This window comes from Protopterus annectens, chromosome 3.part1 (assembly GCF_019279795.1).
Source record: "Protopterus annectens isolate FY-2018-M chromosome 3.part1, PAN1.0, whole genome shotgun sequence".
Lineage (NCBI taxonomy): Eukaryota > Metazoa > Chordata > Ceratodontiformes > Protopteridae > Protopterus > Protopterus annectens.
The window spans coordinates 201783985-201802898 of record NC_056732.1 but is presented as its reverse complement, the minus strand read 5'-3'; the positions used below and the strand labels follow the sequence as shown (position 1 = coordinate 201802898).

The following is an 18914-nucleotide window of genomic DNA, read 5'->3' as shown; positions in this document are numbered from 1 at the left end:
ATCCAGCAAGAAGAAGGCGAGAAGAAGACAACTAACATGGAACGTTATGGTAAGAACATAACTTCTATTTTCTCTTTATTCTTCTGGTCAGTTCCTGGGCTTCTTTCTGTCTTGTACACATTTTTTTGTATGAAACTGGAATGGTGTCATTACCATAATTTTTATTTGGCTCATTATTAGTGGAATGCTGAGAAGCTTAATCTCCTTCTGATTGCTGTTTTGTTTTCTGTTGCTCAAACTTTATCCTCCCCATTGCATGCTCTGGTTCCATACAAGTCTTTAACCCACCAGGAAAAAAAAGAGAATTGTTAGATACAACTTCTTAAGTCAGAGTTCTGCCTCAAGATGTCATCCTCTTATTATTGGGATGCATTTACTGATTTACGTTTTTTTTTTTTTTTTGCTGGATGTAGGAAAGATATTTGTTTTCCACAATAGTTTGGCATTACCAACTTTGAACAACTTTTCTGTGTGCTAAATTTTACTTAAGAGCATCTCCTGCTGGTACCTTTAGATTTTCACCAGAATTGGTCTCTACTGCTTTCGTAATAGAAAGATTTTGGAACATAACTCTCAACTGTCTAGATTTTTTTCCAGAATGTCCAGATTTTTGACTCATGTTTTTGGTCTTTTCCTCATAAAATTTGTGATTTTCTGCTAAATCACTGAGGATTGAAGTCACTAAATAATGACCTACATTTGAGTTCATATCCTTATGAAAATGCATGCTAACACAAATCTTGTTATTCTAGCAACATTCTAAGTTTATAAGATCAATATTTAAGATCTGTCCCTACTTGTGCTCTTTTATCCCCTCATTATTATAGGCTTTGCCCAGATTTCTTACCCTAAGAGGTTGATGGGTATGTTTTGGACATATTCATGATGTGTTCTCTCAATTAATAGTTCTTGCTGTGGAACACTAGTCTAGTTAGTTATTTGTACCCTCATAAAATTGATACAGCCTGCTCTAATTTCTGTGGGATGGCAGACAATCTTCGATTCTGTCTTCAAGTTCAACTGTTATTGAAATAGTTCCTCATGGAATGCTCCATTTTAATGTCCTTATTTCCTTCTTTTACACTAATCCATCTTCTGCAAATCATGCAGTTTATCTGAATGTTTATTTAGCATTTTCATTATTTTTCTAACCTTTTATCATTTGACTTTTTAGTCTTCTAATGTCCCACTGATTTTTGAGAATTTCGGAATGCATTTTTTTCTTGTAGGATGCTGGAAGCCATCTCAGCCATTTTTTCATTGACTTTCCAGCAGATCATTTTTTTTTAATTTTTTTGTTTTTATTTTATTTTTTTATATAGCTAGGCTTTGTACTGACTTGCCAATAACCAACTTAATCCAAAAATCAATAACTTTTTTGGCTTTTTGCTAAGTTCTTGATTTTACTCTGGGAGTATTCTAATTAATGTGGTTCTCAGATGTCCTTCAAGGATGCATCTGCAGTCATCACATATGGGTTGTCCTGCCTCAGGCAGCCCTTCGGTCAGCCGGATTCCAAAGTCTGGGTCTGGCGTCGGCTGATGTCGCCCTTTCCCCGACGTCAGAGCGCCTGGGGTATAAAAGCGTCAGCCGACGCCATCTTCCTCGGTCTTTCTTGCCGCGTGGTGCCCGAAGCAGAAGCAGTTCGCAAGTGCCGGTCGGCCAGCTCCTGTAATTCAGCTACCGAAGACTTCAAAAGCTAAGTACCCCATTGGGGACTTTTTCTTGCCTCAGCCGATGTCAGATAAAGTTAATAATTGCTTAACTTGTGGGAAACAAATACCTCATAAGGATTTCCACTCTTACTACCTCCCCTGCCTAGGCCCAGACCACAACGTCTCGGCCTGTTCAGCCTGTGTTTCCTTCAACCGACGTACTCTTAGACGTCGGGCGGAGTTTGCAGAGGAATTTTTTGGGGCTAGTTTTTCGTACAATATGCTGTCGGAGACTCCGACTTCACCTTTAACAAAGAAACGGAAGGACAAGGACCGACACACGCGGGCCGCGGTTTCGGCTGAAACCACGGCCAGGCCTACCGCGAGTGTCTCGGGCTCGGCTGAAACAGAGTCCTTGGTACTTCCGACCCCCGAAACCGCTCAACCGACAACCTCGGCCCCGGAGGCCCCTGCTGAGTCGGTTATTGAATTTCCTTCTGAAACTGGTGTCTTGGAAACTTCCGACACCATTCCTCTAGACAAAACTACACCAGCACGTGGTGCAGCCAGCCCTCCTGCATCCATGTCCATAAAGGCATTCACCAGGGCTAAAGCTGCTAAACACACAAAAGCTATGCCTCCCAGGGTTATTCCTCAGGGACCCACTACAAGTTCACAGATTCTAACTTTAGCAGAGGACCTTATTTCCTTAATTAGGGGCTCTCAACCCCATCCGGACAGGGGCTCTCAACCTCCTCTAGACAAAAGGCCCAGGGTTGAGCCCTCTGATCCCCACTCCTCAGAGGAGGCCTCTGATGGCTCTGCACTCTCAGACTACCAGGAGGAGGTTTTTTCGGCCTACGAGGATTCTGATGCAGAGGAATCTATCCCCTCGGCCTCCCCTCCTGAAGAACTGTCCTTCGGCGAGACCCTTCACTCTATGAGAGAGCATTTCAAATGGCAGGGCCAGGAATTCTCTGATTCCAGGAAAAGATTAAGAACTTTTCTGCATTTACCTCAGCATAGACCTTTGGCTATTCCTCCTGTTTTGAATGTCATTGATGATGAGTATTCTGAGTCTAGCATAACCCCTGACACTCTTCCTCCGGCCCCTGTCAAACCCGATAGGTACTACAGGGTCCCGGACTCGCATCATTTTCTTTACAAGGCCCACTCTGCTGATCCAGAAACTATTTCCCAGGGCCCTAAAGGGGTTGCAGCTGCCACTACAAAAAATCCACTCCCCTCTGAAAGGGAGTCCAGGGCTTTAGAGATGGGGTAAAAGTGTATACTTCTGCTACTCTTTCTATGAGGGCTTTAAATTGTCAATTTCATATGATACAGTACCAAGAGTATTTGTTAGATGAATTGCATAAGAAACTGTCTTCACCTGAACCCCTAGATCGCAAATCTCTTCAGGATCTGGTACATAACTCCCAGCAGGTTAGCAACCATTTTTTGCAGTGTGGTTATGATGCATTGGAAGCTTCATGTAGGTCAGCTATGACAGGTGCAGTCATACGTAGGCATGCTTGGCTGAAGGAACAATCTCTGCCAGACCATGTTAAAGCTAAGCTTCTGGATGCTCCACTGGAGAAGCAAAAGTTATTTGGCTCCACTGCTCAGGAGGTCTTAAAGAAATTTGAGGAAAAGGCAAAAGCTGTACAAACAGTGAAAGATTTTCTACAAGTTCAACCACCAAGATTCAGTAGAAATTGGCCTACCAAGAATTGGCCCTTTCCGGACACAGAAAGATTTCAGAGAGGCAAGAACAGGCGTGCCAGAGGTAGAGGGCAAGCTAGAGGCTCCTACAGAGGACGTCAATGGCAGCTTCCCAACCAGAGAGGTAGTGCAGGACCTACAACTGCTGCACAAGGACAGACTCAATGACTTTGCTTTGACTCCGCCAACCAGGGCTCAGTTGGAAGCACCTTTGGGCGGAAAGCTTTCTTTATTCTCAGAAAATTGGCACAGTATTACAAGAGACAAATGGACACTGCAAATAATAGACAAAGGATACAGGTTCCATTTTCACACATTGCCAAAAAGAAAAGGCATGCCAGACCTGCCACCAAATCAAATGGCAGAGGCTTTGAAACAAATCTCCAACTTAATGCAAATGAAAGCTATAGAAAAGGTTCCTCTTTCAGAACAAGGCCAAGGATTTTATTCCAGACTATTCCTTGTTCCAAGAAAAGAAAATCAATGGAGGCCTATACTCGACTTGTCCGCACTGAATACTTATCTCATTGTGCCAAAATTCAAAATGCTGACTTTACAGCAACTCCTTCCCATGCTGGGCAAGGGGTCTTGGCTGGTGACTCTAGACCTCAAGGAGGCATACCTGCATGTCCCTATCAGACATAGTTGCAGAAGACACCTCAGATTTCTTGCAGGTTCAGAGCATTATCAATTCTCAGCATTGCCCTTTGGCTTATCTACTGCACCCAGAGTATTCACGAAATGCCTGGCATCAGTAATTGCACACTGCAGGGGATTCAAATATACCAATATCTGGATGACTGCCTTATACAAGCGGACAGCCAGCAAACTTTGGTAAAGGACTTGAGTTATGCCATCCACCTACTGCAGGCCTTGGGATTTACAGTCAACATTCACAAATCAAGACTTGTTCCATCCCAGAGAATAACTTTTATGGGTGCAGATCTAGACACAACCACCCAAATGGCTTTTCTCACAGAAGAAAAACAAAGACAACTACCGGATTACTTCAAGAATCTGACAAGACAAACTCAGCTGACTGCAAGGAAAATTCTGCAGGCCCTGGGTTACATGGCATCTTGCATTCTTCTGATTCCACAAGCAAGGCTGCATATGAGGAAACTACAATGGTACCTAAGGAGTTTATGGACTCAGCACAGTCACAGCTTAGAAACTTTGATCCCACTCATTCCATGCCTCCAAAAGGAATTTCTGTGGTGGGCTCAAGCATGCCAGTCAAACAGGGGTCTGCCCTTCAGCAAACCAATAGCCAGCCAAACCATTACAACGGACGCTTCAGACCACGGTTAGGGAGCACACATGGAGGGCAGATGTATTCAAGGACTATGGTCACAAAGGGAGCTACGCATGCACATAAACCAAAAGGAAATGCTGGCAGTGATACATGCAATAGAGGCCTTCAAACTCTTTCTGCATCAAGGCCACCTGCTAATAAGGACAGACAACACCACAGTTATGTGGTACATAAACAAGCAAGGAGGCACCCATTCCTACACTCTTTGCAGACTGGCAATGACTCTATGGGAACTTTCCTTGAAACTCAATATAGAGCTGCAATCCCAGTTTATGCCAGGAAAAATGCTGTGGAACAAAATCCCGGTATATGTGAGGCAGAGCACCTCGCTGGCCTTGTTCAAGAGAAATCTTGACCAATGGATGGGAGATCGCAGATATACCCCAGGGATTACCTCAGTGTCACTGCTCGACAGAGGCACAGCAAAATAATGGGTATAGTTCCCCATACTAAAGGGGTGGCGTAAGCCACAAAACTATGGGCTAGGCTTGTAAATGCCCTCGGGCAGATAGCCTAGTATGAACCTATGAACCTATAAGACAATATACTGGCGGACAGCTTAAGCAGAAATATCATGGATGCACACGAATGGATGCTGCACCCAGACATCTTCCTACAGATAACACTATCATGGGGAAGGCCGGACATAGATCTTTTTGCCTCCCCCCACAATCATCAGCTGAAGAAATTCTGCTCAAGGACATACCACCCACAAGCATGGAAAGTGGACGCCCTCTCTTTCAGCTGGAGAACTCTTAACAGTGTATGCATTTCCACCTCTTCCATTATTGAGCAAGGTCTTACTGAAGATCAGGACAGAGCAGCCAAAAGTGATTCTGATAGCTCTGGACTGGCCAAGACAGCACTGGTACCCACTGTTAAAGAGCATGTCACGCACGAAACCATGGCCTCTTCCTCAATGGCCACTTCTCCTGACACAGCACAATTACAAAACTCTGCATTCCAACCTGAAAACCTTGCAGCTAACAGCCTGGAAAATACCTTGACTCCTCCTCAGGATAAGCTATCCAAGAGAGTGAAGGATATCATCATGGAAGCTCGCCGACCTTCCACAAGAAAGGCATATTCAGCAAAATGGAAAAGATTTCACACTTGGAGCACCACAAAGGGCCTAGATGCGACAGTGATGAACATGGCACATATCCTAGAATACTTGGCGGAATTGCTCCACAATGACCTGTCCTACTCTTCCATTAAAATTCATGCTTCAGCAATTTCAGCAGAGTACAATACTGATCCACCTGTCTTTTCTCATCCTCTCCTAAGACAGTTTCTAAGAGGAATTAAAAACATCAATCCTCCAAGGAAACCTTCAGTGCCTACTTGGGACCTTAACTTTGTGTTGGAAAAACTAACTCTGCCTCCCTTTGAACCAGCAGCATCTGCAGAACTACAGTTCCTGTCTTGGAAGACTGCCTTCCTTCTGGCCATAACCTCAGCAAGAAGAGTATCTGAGTTACAGGCCCTCATGGCAGTACAGCCATTTCTTATTTTTCCAAAAGAAGGATATACCGAAGGTAGAAGGACACAGCTCGTACGAGTGATGAACGAAATATATAGTTTATTACTCTAGTTGAACTTGTACCATACTACATACAGTTAAGCGCTTTCAACTGACAATACTCAGTCTTCATCAGAACAATGTATCCATTTTTAAAAACAGTATATATAGTAACTGTTAGTTTGTGATTTAAAAATTGCGCCAAAACTTTTAAAGTGATAGCACTTATAAACACATAAAAAACGCATATAAGAATCACTAAATAAACTTGATATTTACACAAATAAAAAATTATCTGACATAAAAATGCACTAAATAGACAAATGATTGATGGAAAAAAACTATATGGATAGTAATAAGTGATAAATATTAATAAAAATTGATGAACCATAAAAATATATATGTAAAAAATATATGCTTATATGGATAACTATATTTACAAATAATTTTATAAATAATTTTGTAAATAACTCCTACCCAATCTGTGCAAAAATAGAACCTACCAATAGTAATGTGAACAATACAGTATCTCTACAATATTTCTTATTTTTCATCAGGACAGAGTCTCATTGAGAACCAATCCTTCATTTATGCCAAAGGTGGTATCCAGGGTCTCATTAAACCAAGCTATTCAACTGCCTACCTTCTTCCCAAATCCACAAAACAAAAGGGAGAAACTTCTGCACACCCTGGACATACACAGACAGTTGCGCTACTACTTGTACAGAACTAAAAGCTACAGAAAAACTGACCAGCTGTTGGTAGCATATGCTGCTGGTGCACAAGGAAAAGCAATTTCCAAACAGACAGTTTCAAAATGGATAGGGAATTGCATTCGTTTTTGTTATTCCTTTCATGGAAAAACTGTGCCAGCTAACATTAGACCTCATTCCACCAGAGCCACAGCCACCTCCACAGCCTTCTTAAGAGGGGTGGCTACCAAGGACATTCTAGAAGCTGCTACATGGAGCTCCGTGCATACATTTTCCAAGCATTACAATTTACCTTTATATTCCAGATCCAGAGCAGGCTTTGCTACGGCAGTCCTGCAGGGTATTTTAGCTACATCATCCTTTACATAGATCCTCCACCCCCAGATTGGCTATGGTATTCTACCCATATGTGATGACTGCAGATGCATCCTTGAAGGACATAGTACAGTTTTGTACCTACCATAAATGTAGATGTCCGATAGGTATGCATCTGCAGTCAGGTTTACCCTCCCTCCTTCCCCTCTTTGGTATTTCTTGGGTACTTATCCCTCTTATAGCTAGCTGGGGTTATCTATTATGGTGTATTTGTTTTATATTACTGTGCATGTTTGGAATTTTTTGCATTTCTCCAAATTTAGCCTTCCTTAGAGGGCACCTGGCATCTGGGGCAAGAAAAACTGAGGAAGATGGCGTCGGCTGACGCTTTTATACCCCAGGCGCTCTGACGTCGGGGAAAGGGCAACATCAGCCGACGCCAGACCCAGACTTTGGAATCCGACCGACCGAAGGGCTGCCTGAGGCAGGACAACCCATATGTGATGACTGCAGATTCATACCTATCGGACATCTACATTTATGGTAGGTACAAAACCGTACTTTAGCTGCCATCTCAAGATTCTTTGAAGTTTTGTGATTTGGCATAAAGACATCCAGAGTGTGTGAAAGTCCAGATGTTAATAACAGTGGAGGAAGTGTGTGGAACTTCCTTTTTTAAATAGTTTAGACCATGGTCGTAGCAGAGCCAAAGGTTTCAGGCTGTTTGCCTGGAGGTGGGTTAGAAAACCCAAGATAGTGTCAGATAAAAGGGGCTGTATTGTTTTTAAAGTTGTTTAGAGCCTTTTTCTTAATTTTCTCTTGACTGATACAACTTCACTTGTAGAACATACCCAGTGGACTGTGTAGTATACACTGCCTTGCCTCCCCCTCAGCATTTCTCTTTAATGCCAGTTGAGTGCCCAGTGATAAAGGCAAACAAACTGTGTACCCAATCCATTGAAAGTAACTACAATTAAGAAAGCTGGTCCTTTTACAGCATAAACTTGAAGTCCATGTTTCCCCGCAAATCCCTACCCTCCCAGCTACACTTTTAAGTCACATGCACAAAATGAACTGGCACGTTATGAATTCTGACCACTCAAATGTGCAGTGGATCCTAGTTTCACACTCCACCGATTGCATGTAACCCATATATATGTGAGTGTCTATTTATCTAGCTGTTTAGCTTTCATATATATTTATATAATATATATGTACAAAATATACACACTTTATGTATGCATATATGTATGTATATGTGTGCGTGTATATGTAGATATCTATATGTGTATATATATATATATATATATATATATATATATATATATATATATATATATATATACACATATTTGTGTGTGCATATATGTATTTAAAGTATGGTTTATGTATGCACAATGTATACAATGTGCATGTCAAACTAAGAATCCCTTGGTAACGCTACAAAAAATAAATAAATAAATAAAAGCTTAAAATCGGATGGAAGATCACACTGTTGACATAGTTGTGGGAGCTGCCTACTGATCTCTTATGTAAATAGTTCTAAGCGCTTTGGTCCATATTGCAAATGTCATTGAAAACAAAATTACTTTTTTGTAGCTACCCTTGATGTACTTTTGCAGAGGGCTTCACACGCACTTGCAACTTCATTCTTGCTGTTTGACTGTTTTAATTCTCCTTGATTACTGTATTTCAGAGAAAAGTAAATTCTGTGGTCACACCTTGGCATGTTGATGAACAGTGACTCCAGATTAAATCTGAAACCCTGTATGTCTAAATATACACATGCATCTACTTGTATAACGTGTGTCTGTGTGCCTTGTGTGTGTGTGTGTGTGTGTATATATATATATATATATATATATATATATATATATATATATATACATATATATGTGTGTGTGTGTGCGCATAAATGTTACCTGCCCATTAGTGTGTGTAAAATAAGTTAAGAAAAAAATGATGCATTTCACATGAACACTGCCTAAATGTTTGGGAAAAGGAAATTATTCCACGTTGTACTGTCAAATGTTCTTCTTCTTTCGTCTTTTCCTGGTTAGGGGTTGCCACAGCGGAACTCCGGTCCGCTAATGATTGGCAGTAGATTTATTACGGTGCTGAGGTGCCAGCCCGACACCCAATTTTCAACAAAGGCACGCCCATTCACGCATGTCTTTCAAATGCCACTCCACCGCGGGGAGGACATGCAGTCTCCGCAGTTACCCTTTTTTATTCTGTCAGTTTTCCATTTTATTCATATTTGTTATACAGATGCATCATCTGATTGAATTGTATTGCTTTTATGTTTAATTATGTGATGAGTACTTGACTGTTTCAGGAGTTTGTATTTTTTCCCTAAATTGCTGATGTTCTTCGTGTTTCACTGTTGCAGTCATTACATTTGGGTAATCTGCTGGCAGGTTCCTCTCAGTCAGCCTGAATTCCCAAGTCTTGGGTCCTGCGTCGGTTGCGGTCTCCTCTTCATGATGTCAGGGGTATAAAACATGCAGCCGATGCCATTTTCTTTAGTCGTTCTTGCCGCGTGGTGCCCGAAGTGGAAGTATTTCACAAGTGCCGGTCGGCCGACTACTAAAATATTCGAGTTTGAGTTTCAGAACCAAAGTCTTCACTAAAGCTAAGTACCCCGTTGGGAAAACTTTTTTCTTGCTCCATACCGATGTCAGAAAAAGTTAATAATTGTATTACTTGTGGGAAGCAAATACCTCATAAGGATTTCCATTTATACTGTATTCCTTGCCTAGGCCCTGATCACAACGTGCCTGGCTGTTGGTTTTGTGCTAGATTTAACCAACGCACTGTTAAGCGTTGGTATAGTTTTGCCTCAAAGTATTTTGGAAACAGATTTAACTACCCAGAAATGTCATTGGATAGCAATCCGACTACCGGAGTACATAAAAAATGCAAAGAAAAGGACAGAGAAAGACAGTTGAGGTCCAAAACTGACGATGAAGCTTCTCCTAAGCCAGTCGCCGGTTCGCTGGTACTCAGTGAGGTGCTTTCGCAGCCCCTGATACCTGCTGCTTTTGAGTCGCAGGCTCCTATCGACACCCATGTGGAGTCCGGCATGCCGCAAGATACTCAAAGTATTGGACCAATGGTTGGTATCTCCCTCGAATGGGTCTGGAGCCGCTGAGCAGGCACTGGCTTCTGAGGGTGTATTCAGGCCTCAACATTTGTATATCAAACCGACAGCTGCAAAACCAAAAACAAAAGCAACTTCTAAAACTAAAAAACTGACGCATGAGCCACGTGCACAGGCCTCTATGCCTAAAAAGCAAATGATCAAAATGGCTGAAGACCTTATTACCTTGATCAGGGGTACCCATCCCCCTCCAGATAAGAGGCCTAGGCAAGACGCTGATTATGAATCTTCTGATCAGATTTCTATTTCTTCTGATTCCTCTTCTAATCAGGAATTATCTGTTCCTCCCTATGAGGATTCAGATGCAGAAGAGTCCATACCTTCTGCATCACCTCCTGAGGATTATTCATTTGGAGAAACCTTGCATACTTTGAGGGAGCATTTTCACTGGGAGAGTCAAGATTTCTCAGAATCAAAAAAGAGGCTCAGGGATTTCCTTCTTCTCCCTCAGCACAGGCCTTTAGCTATACCCCCTGTTTTAGACATTGTGGATGATGTGTTTTTGGAGTCGAGCTTGACCCCTGACTCCTTACCTCCGGCTCCCAGCATGCCTGACAGATATTACAAGGTCCCTGACTCACATAAATTTTTGTTTAGAAACCCTGCTGCTGATCCAGAAACTATTTCACAGGGTCCAAAGGGAGTTAAGGCCTCAGCAGCAAAAAATCCTACCCCCTCTGACAGAGATTCAAGGGCACTGGATAGATGGGGAAAAAAGGTTTATACGTCTGCAACCTTGGCAGTTAGGGCCTTAAACTGTCAATTTCATATGCTCAAGTATCAACAACATGTTATGGGATTGCTGAAACAGAAAATGATGTTGATTTCTTAATGTGCAGAAAATAAAGAATTGCAGGAATTATTGCATGCAGCTGAACAGGTTGGAAAGCATACTTTGCAATGTGGTTTTGATTCCTTAGAGGCCTCCTGCAGGGCCGCAGTTACTGGATCTGTGATTAGGAGGCATGCCTGGCTAAAGGAACAAAATTTGCCTGATCATGTTAAAGCTAAATTGCTAGATGCACCTTTACAGCATGATACTCTGTTTGGTATTAAGGCAGAAGAGGTTTTAAAGAAAATGGAAGACAAAGCTAAGTCTATGCAAATTGTAAAATACTTCTTACAAGTGCAGCCACCAAGATTCAGTAGACACTGGCCTACAAAAAATTGGTCCTTTCCTGTGTCAGACAGAGCTCAAAGGGGCAAATCCAGATGCCCTAAGGCTTCCAGATACCAGGCGCAAGATTCATACAGGTCAAAGCAATGGGGCGCTTCTACCTCCAAATCTGGAGGAGATAAAGCGCAAACCTACAGAAAAAAGTCACAATGACTTCCCTCTGCCTGCACCAAGCACTTATCTTTTGGCAGCACCCTTAGGGGGGAAAATTAGCACTTTTTGCTCAACATTGGCAGTTAATAACCCAGGACAAGTGGGTGCTAAACAAAGTATCACAGGGATACAGATTCCATTTCCATACTCTGCCATTGGCAGACAGTTGGCCAGATCTGCCAAAAAATCAATGGGCAGAGGCACAGAAACAGGTTATGTCCCTCATGAATATGGGGGTCATTCAGCCAGTGCCAGAACAGGAAAAAGGACAAGGTTTTTACTTAAGACTGTTCTTGGTACCCAGAAAGGACAAGGCCTTGCGGCCAGTACTGGATTTATCGATTTTGAACACATACCTGGACATTCCAAAATTCAAAATGCTGACTTTGCAGCAGCTTCTGCCCATGTTGGGCAAAATGCTTGGCTGGTAACATTAGATCTAAAAGAGGCATACCTGCATGTCCCAATAAGACAATTATGCAGAAGATACCTCAGATTCAATGCTGGCTTAATGCATTACCAATTCTCTGCACTGCCCTTTGGCTTATCTACTGCACCCAGGATCTTTACAAAGTGCCTGGCGCACCAGTAATTGCTTTTTGCAGACAAAGAAGTATTCAAATATATCCTTACTTGGACGACTGTCTCATTCAAGCAGAGAACAAGAACATTCTTCTTCAACACCTGGCGTTTGTGAAAAGGCTTCTAACATGCCTAGGGTACACAGTAAACGAAAAAAAAATCACAACTGGTACCCTCTCAAAAGAGAACATTCCTGGGTGCAAGCTTGAATACAACTGCCCAGATGGCTTACCTCACGCCAGACAAGCAAAGGCAACTGACTACTTACTTCAAACTGATGGCAACAAAAACCCAGTTATCTGCAAGACAAATTCTGCAGGCTTTGGGCTTCATGGCATCCTGCATCCTACTGATTCCATATGCAAGACTGCATATGAGGAAACTTCAGTGGTACCTAAAAGTTTATGGAGTCTACATTGTCACAGTCTGGAAACAATAATTTCTCTCATTCCCTGTCTACAGTAGGAGTTTCTATGGTGGGCAAAGGCATGTCACCAAAACATGGGACTGACCTTCACTCTACCCCCTTCCAGGCAACCCTTAACAACAGAGGCATCAGATTATACCTGGGGGGCCCACATGGCTGGAAGATACATTCAGGGCATATGGACGCCAAAACAAATGCATCTACATATCAACCAGAAAGAGATGCTAGCTGTTCAAAATGCCCTAACAGCCTTCAAGGACTTACTTCATCCAGGACAATTACTAATAAAGACGGACCACACCACAGTCATGTGGTATATAAACAAGCAGGGGGGCACACACTCATACCCCCTTTGCAGATTAGCCATGACATTGTGGGAGACAGCTTTGACTTACCAAATGCATCTCCAAGCTCAGTTCCTGCCAGGAAAGCAAAATACTCTGGCAGAAGATTTAAGCAGAGACCTTATGGATCCTCACGAGTGGAAACTAGATCCACAAGTCTTCAGTATGATAACAAAGAATTGGGGGAGCCCAGACATGGATCTATTTGCCTCTCCTCAAAATTACCAATTAAAAAGATTCTGCACAACGACTTATCACAGACAAGCATGGAAAGTGGACGCCCTGTCCTTCAGTTGGAAAAACCTATCAGTTTACGCCTTTCCTCCTCTGCCTCTTCTTCCCAAGGTCCTCCTAAAATTCAGACAAGAGAAACCAAAGATGGTACTAATTGCCCCGGACTGGCCCCACCAATACTGGTACCCAATCCTAAGGAACTTGTCTCAATACCCAGCCTGGACCTTACCTCAGAGACCTCAACTATTGTCCCAGCAAAATAATCAGATCCTGCACAATCAACTCCAGACACTGAACCCGGCAGCATGGCTGATCATATAGTTATACAAGCAACACCTCTCAGTAAAGCTGTGATGGATGTCATTTTAGAAGCCAGAAGGCCTAGTACTAGAAAATCTTATGCTGATAAATGGAAGAGATTCTGTGCTTGGAATCAAGCACAAGGAACTGATACAGCAGAACCAAATATTCCTCAGGTATTACAATACTTGACTGAGATGCTTGACAAAGGCCTATCTTTCTCATCAATTAAAATCCATGCCTCTGCCATTTCGGCTCAGTACAATACAGAGCCACCAATCTTTTCTCATCCTTTACTAAAGCAGTATCTTAGGGGAGCCAAAAATTTAAGGCCTCCGAGAAGATCACCAATACCTGCATGGGACCTCAATTATGTGTTGGAAAAGCTCACCCTGCTTCCATTTGAACCAGCAGCTACTGCTGATATAAAGTTCTTATCATGGAAAACAGCTCTGCTACTAGCAATTACTTCAGCAAGAAGAGTCTCAGAGCTACAACCCCCCCCATGGCTGTGGAGCCTTTTATCATATTTTACCCAGACAGGGTGTCTCTGAGGACAAATCCTACTTTTATGCCTAAGGTGGTTTCCAGTGTGGCTCTTAACCAAACCATTCATCTGCCAACCTTTTATCCAAATTCGCAGAACAAGGGGGAGAGAATTCTGCATTCCTTGGACGTACACAGACAGCTAAGATTCTACTTGAGTAGGATTAAAGCTCTAAGAAAAACTGAGCAATTGCTAGTGACATATGCTGCTGGATCAGAAGGAAAGGCTATTTCAAAGCAGACTTTTTCAAAGTGGATAAGCCACTGTATTCGTTTCTGCTACTTACACCATGGTAAACCTGTGCCCAAGGGCATTAGGTCTCATTCCACCAGAGCTGCAGCTACTTCAGCAGCCTTTCTCAGAGGAGTACCAACCAAAGACATTCTGGAGGCTGCTACTTGGAGTTCTGTCCACACCTTTACAAAGCATTATCATTTGCCTCTCTACTCTAAGTCCAGGGCAGGCTTTGCCACTGCAGTTCTGCAGGGCCTTATAGCCGCACCTAATGCTGTTTAGCTCCAGACACACAACCGTAGCTTTGGGATTCTACCCAAATGTAATGACTGCAACAGTGAAACACGAAGAACATAGTATAGTTGTGTACACTTACCATAAATGTAGATGGTCGAGTGTATTCACTGTTGCAGTCCAGGTTACCCTCCCGCCATCCCCCTTTTCATTCTGGAGGTTATCTTTCCTTCTCTATCTTCTACAACCTATGTGGTGTATTTGTTTGTAGATGAAGGTAAAGTTTATATTGATGCATGTATTTATTTATACATATTTTTGCTACCTTTTTGGGGGCACCTGACATCGGGGGCAAGAAAAACTACAAGAAAATGGCATCGGCTGAATGTTTTATACCCCTGATGACCTGACGTCATGAAAGAGGAGACGGCAACCAATGCAGGGCCCAAGACTTCAGGCCGACTGAGAGCAACCTGCCAGCAGATTACCCAAATGTAATGACTAACAGTGAATACACTCTAACATCTACATTTATGGTAAGTGTACACAACCGTACTTTTTGAAGTTAGCTTAATTTGGATAGCCACAGAAAATTATGTGATGATTATACTGTGAATGTTTTCTCTTAATTTGTTAATAAGTAAATAAAATATGCTTATATTATAATTACGTTATGCTTAGTGGTTCAGTGCAGGGAGTAATTTATTGTACAAATATGTATGTTAGTTTTTTTCTTGACAGGGTCATGATGTTACATGGTCTGTCTTCGTTTTGTTGAAAACCTTAACGTAATGTTCAGAGATATATATGCATTGTGCGTTGCCTATCCAGAACCTCTAGGGGAGAGACTTTACAAAGAGACTAAAATATTTCTTGAAAATCATGTCCAGCAGTTGTATAAGGTATGGTTAATTTTCTTTTTAGTTCATTCATTGTCTGTTTGTGTACTGAATTCATTCAGCATTGTTGAGGAGCCAAAGCATCTCCCAGCATTCAGTGGATGCAAGGCAGAGAAACTGGTTTTGAATAAGATACCAGTTTATTGCAGGACACACACACTTACAGGCAGCTCAGAAGATTGAAAGTTCACAAACATTATGTCATTTGAGATGTTAAGAAAAATCAGGAACCAAACTGGAGGACCAGGCACTTGTGAGAGCATCACTAAATGATACAACTTTTAATGTTACTACATAGACAACTATTGGATATTGTCAGCAAATTAATCCAAACGTATGTATTTTCCATGAAAATCTGAAGTTTTTATTAATTTTACCCAGGTAGCTGCATGCATTTGTAAGCACTTAAGTGTATCTTGCTCCAATGAGGTAACTGTGTGATTGCTGTAAAATTATATCAGAACTACAACACACTGTAAAGCAAACACATTTGTTGTTTTCCACTGAAATGCATTTGATGTTCTTCGTGTTTCACTGTTGCACTCATCACACTTGGGTTATCTGCTTGCAGGTAGCCCTCAGTCGGCCCGAATACCAGAGTCTTAGTATTTCTGCGTCGGATGCTGTCGCTTCTTCCATGACATCAGGTCGTCAGGGGTATAAAAACAGGCAGCTGACCATTACATCAGTCTTTTTTGCCAAGAAGCAGAAGCATTTCACAAGTACTGGTCAGCTGCTACCTGAATTTTTGTTTACAAATTTAATAATCCTGAACTCTTCTAAAGCTAAGTACCCCATTGAGGATCCTTTTTTCTTGCTCTAACCAATGTCAGAAAAAGTTAACAGTTATTTTGCCTGTGGAAAGCAAATTCCTCACAGAGATTTTCATTCTTACTGCATCACCTGTTTAGGCCCAGACCACGACGTCCCTCGCTGTCGGTTTTGTGCCTTATTTAATGTAGTAACGATTTGTTGTCGGCCTCTCCTTGTCACTAAATTCTTTTGCCCCCGATCTCCGTATTCTGAAATGGCTTCGGTAAGCCATCCGACTACCAATATTCCGAAAAAACATAAAGATAAAGACAGAGACAGACAGCATAGGTCCAAAACTGTCGACGTCGCTTCTGTTACGCTAGTTGCCAGTCCACCAGTACTCAGTGAGTTGCCTTTGCAGCCCCTGATGCCCGCTTCTGTGGATTCGCAGGCCTCTGCTGAGACACATTCGGAGTCAGGTATGCCTCGAGATGCTTCTTCAACTATGGGACCAGCGGATGTCTCTACCTTGGATGGGTCTGGAGCTGCTATGCAGGCACCAGCTTCTGAGGGTGTTTTCCGACCTACCGATGTTCAAATCAAACCACCAACTTCTTTTTTAGCCAACGCTACCGAGTTTCTTAGGCCCAGAGTATGCACTACGCCTAGAAAACTGACGACCAAAGCGCATGTTCAGGCCCCCATGCCACAAAAACAAATGCTTAGAATGGCTGAAGACCTTATAATGCTAATTAGGGGAAGCCAGCCTTCCCCTACTAAGAGACAAAGAATTCAGTTGCCTTCAGATTCTGCAGACCAGGAGTTCGATGACTGACCTTTCTGATTATCAGGACATGCCCTTATCAGCCTATGAGGCTTCAGATGCAGAGGAATCCATTCCCTCTGCCTCCCCTCCAGAGGATTTCTCTTTTGGTGAAACCTTGCATACTTTAAGAGGGCATTTCCATTGGGAATGCCAAGACTATCCTCAGTCGAAAACGAGACTCAAGAGAATTTTTAGAGCTACCTCAGCAAAGGCCTTTAGCTATTCCCTCTGTCCTGGATGTTGTGGATGATGTTTTCATGGAATCCAGTCTCACTCCAGACAGCTTACCTCCGGCTCCTTGGAAACTTGACAGGTACTACCGAGTACCCACAAGTGTCTTTTCAAGAATCCTACTGCTGATCCAGTGATCATTTCCCAGGGACCTAAAGGTATTAAGGCTACTACAGCCAAAAATCCTACCCCTTCGGACAGGGATTCCAGAGCTTTAGACGGATGGGGTAAGAAGGTATATACCTCTGAAACTCTTGCTATCAGGGCATTGAATTGCCAGTTTCACATGCAGTAGTACCAGCAACATAGTATGGAACTCATTAAACAAAAAATGGTAATATTTCCAGATTGTGCAAAAAATAAAGATTTGCAAGAGCTTATGCATTCTGCAAACCAAGTTAGTAAGCATACTTTGCTGTGTGGATGATGTCCTTCAAGGATGCATCTGCAGTCATCACATAAGGGTTGTCCTGCCTCAGGCAGCCCTTCGGTCGGCCGGATTCCAAATTCTGGGTCCGGCGTCGGCTGATGTCGTACTTTCCCCGACGTCAGAGCGCCTGGGGTATAAAAGCATCAGCCGACGCCATCTTCCTCAGCCTTTCTTGCCGCGTGGTGCCCGAAGCAGAAGCAGTTAGCAAGTGCCGGTCAGCCAGCTCCTGTAATTCAGCTACCGAAGACTTCAAAAAGCTAAGTACCCCGTTGGGGACTCTTTCTTGCCTCAGCCGATGTCAGATAAAGTTAATAATTGTTTAACTTGTGGGAAACAAATACCTCATAAGGATTTCCACTCTTACTGCCTCCCCTGCCTAGGCCCAGACCACGACGTCTCGGCCTGTTCAGCCTGTGCTTCCTTCAACCGACGCACTCTTAGACGTTGGGCGGAGTTTGCAGAGGAATTTTTTGGGGCTAGTTTTTCGTATAAGATGCCGTCGGAGACTCCGACTTCTCATTTAGTTAAGAAACGGAAGGACAAGGACCGACACACGCGGGCCGCGGTTTTGGCTGAAACCATGGCCAGGCCTACCACGAGTGTCTCGGTCTCGGCTGAAACCGAGTCCTTGGTACTTCCAATTACCGAAACCGCTCAACCGACTACCTCGGTCCCGGAGGCCCCGGCTGAGTCTGTTATTGAATTTCCAACAGAAACTGGTGTCCTGGAACCTTCCGACACCATTCCTTTAGACAAATCTACACCAGCACGTGATGCAGCCAGGCCTCCTGCATCCATGTCCATTAAGGCATTCTCCAGGGCTAAAGCTGCTAAACTCTCAAAAGCTTTGCCTCCCAAGGTTATCCCTCAGGGACCCTCTACTGGTTCACAGATTCTAAGCTTAGCAGAGGATCTTATCTCCTTAATTAGGGGTTCTCAACCTCATCCGGACAGGGGCTCTCAACCTCCTCCAGACAAAAGGCCCAGGGTTGAGCCCTCTGATCCCCACTCCTCAGATGAGGCCTCTGATGGCTCTACTCTCTCGGACCACCAGGAGGAGGCTTTTTCGGCCTACGAGGATTCTGATGCAGAGGAATCTATTCCCTCGGCCTCCTCTCCTGAAGAGTTTTCCTTTGGG

At 43.0% G+C, this 18914-nt stretch overlaps 1 protein-coding gene across 3 annotated transcripts in view; it reads left to right on the top strand.

Moving 5' to 3' along the window:
* Nucleotides 1-18914, top strand: part of CUL2 (cullin 2) — a 2069186-nt gene that overhangs the window by 189893 nt on the left and 1860379 nt on the right. For all 3 annotated transcript variants that reach the window (XM_044066711.1, XM_044066712.1, XM_044066710.1), the window contains exon 3: nt 15437-15539. In XM_044066711.1, coding sequence (XP_043922646.1) covers nt 15437-15539 — 103 coding nt within the window. The remainder of the gene's footprint in view (nt 1-15436; nt 15540-18914) is intronic.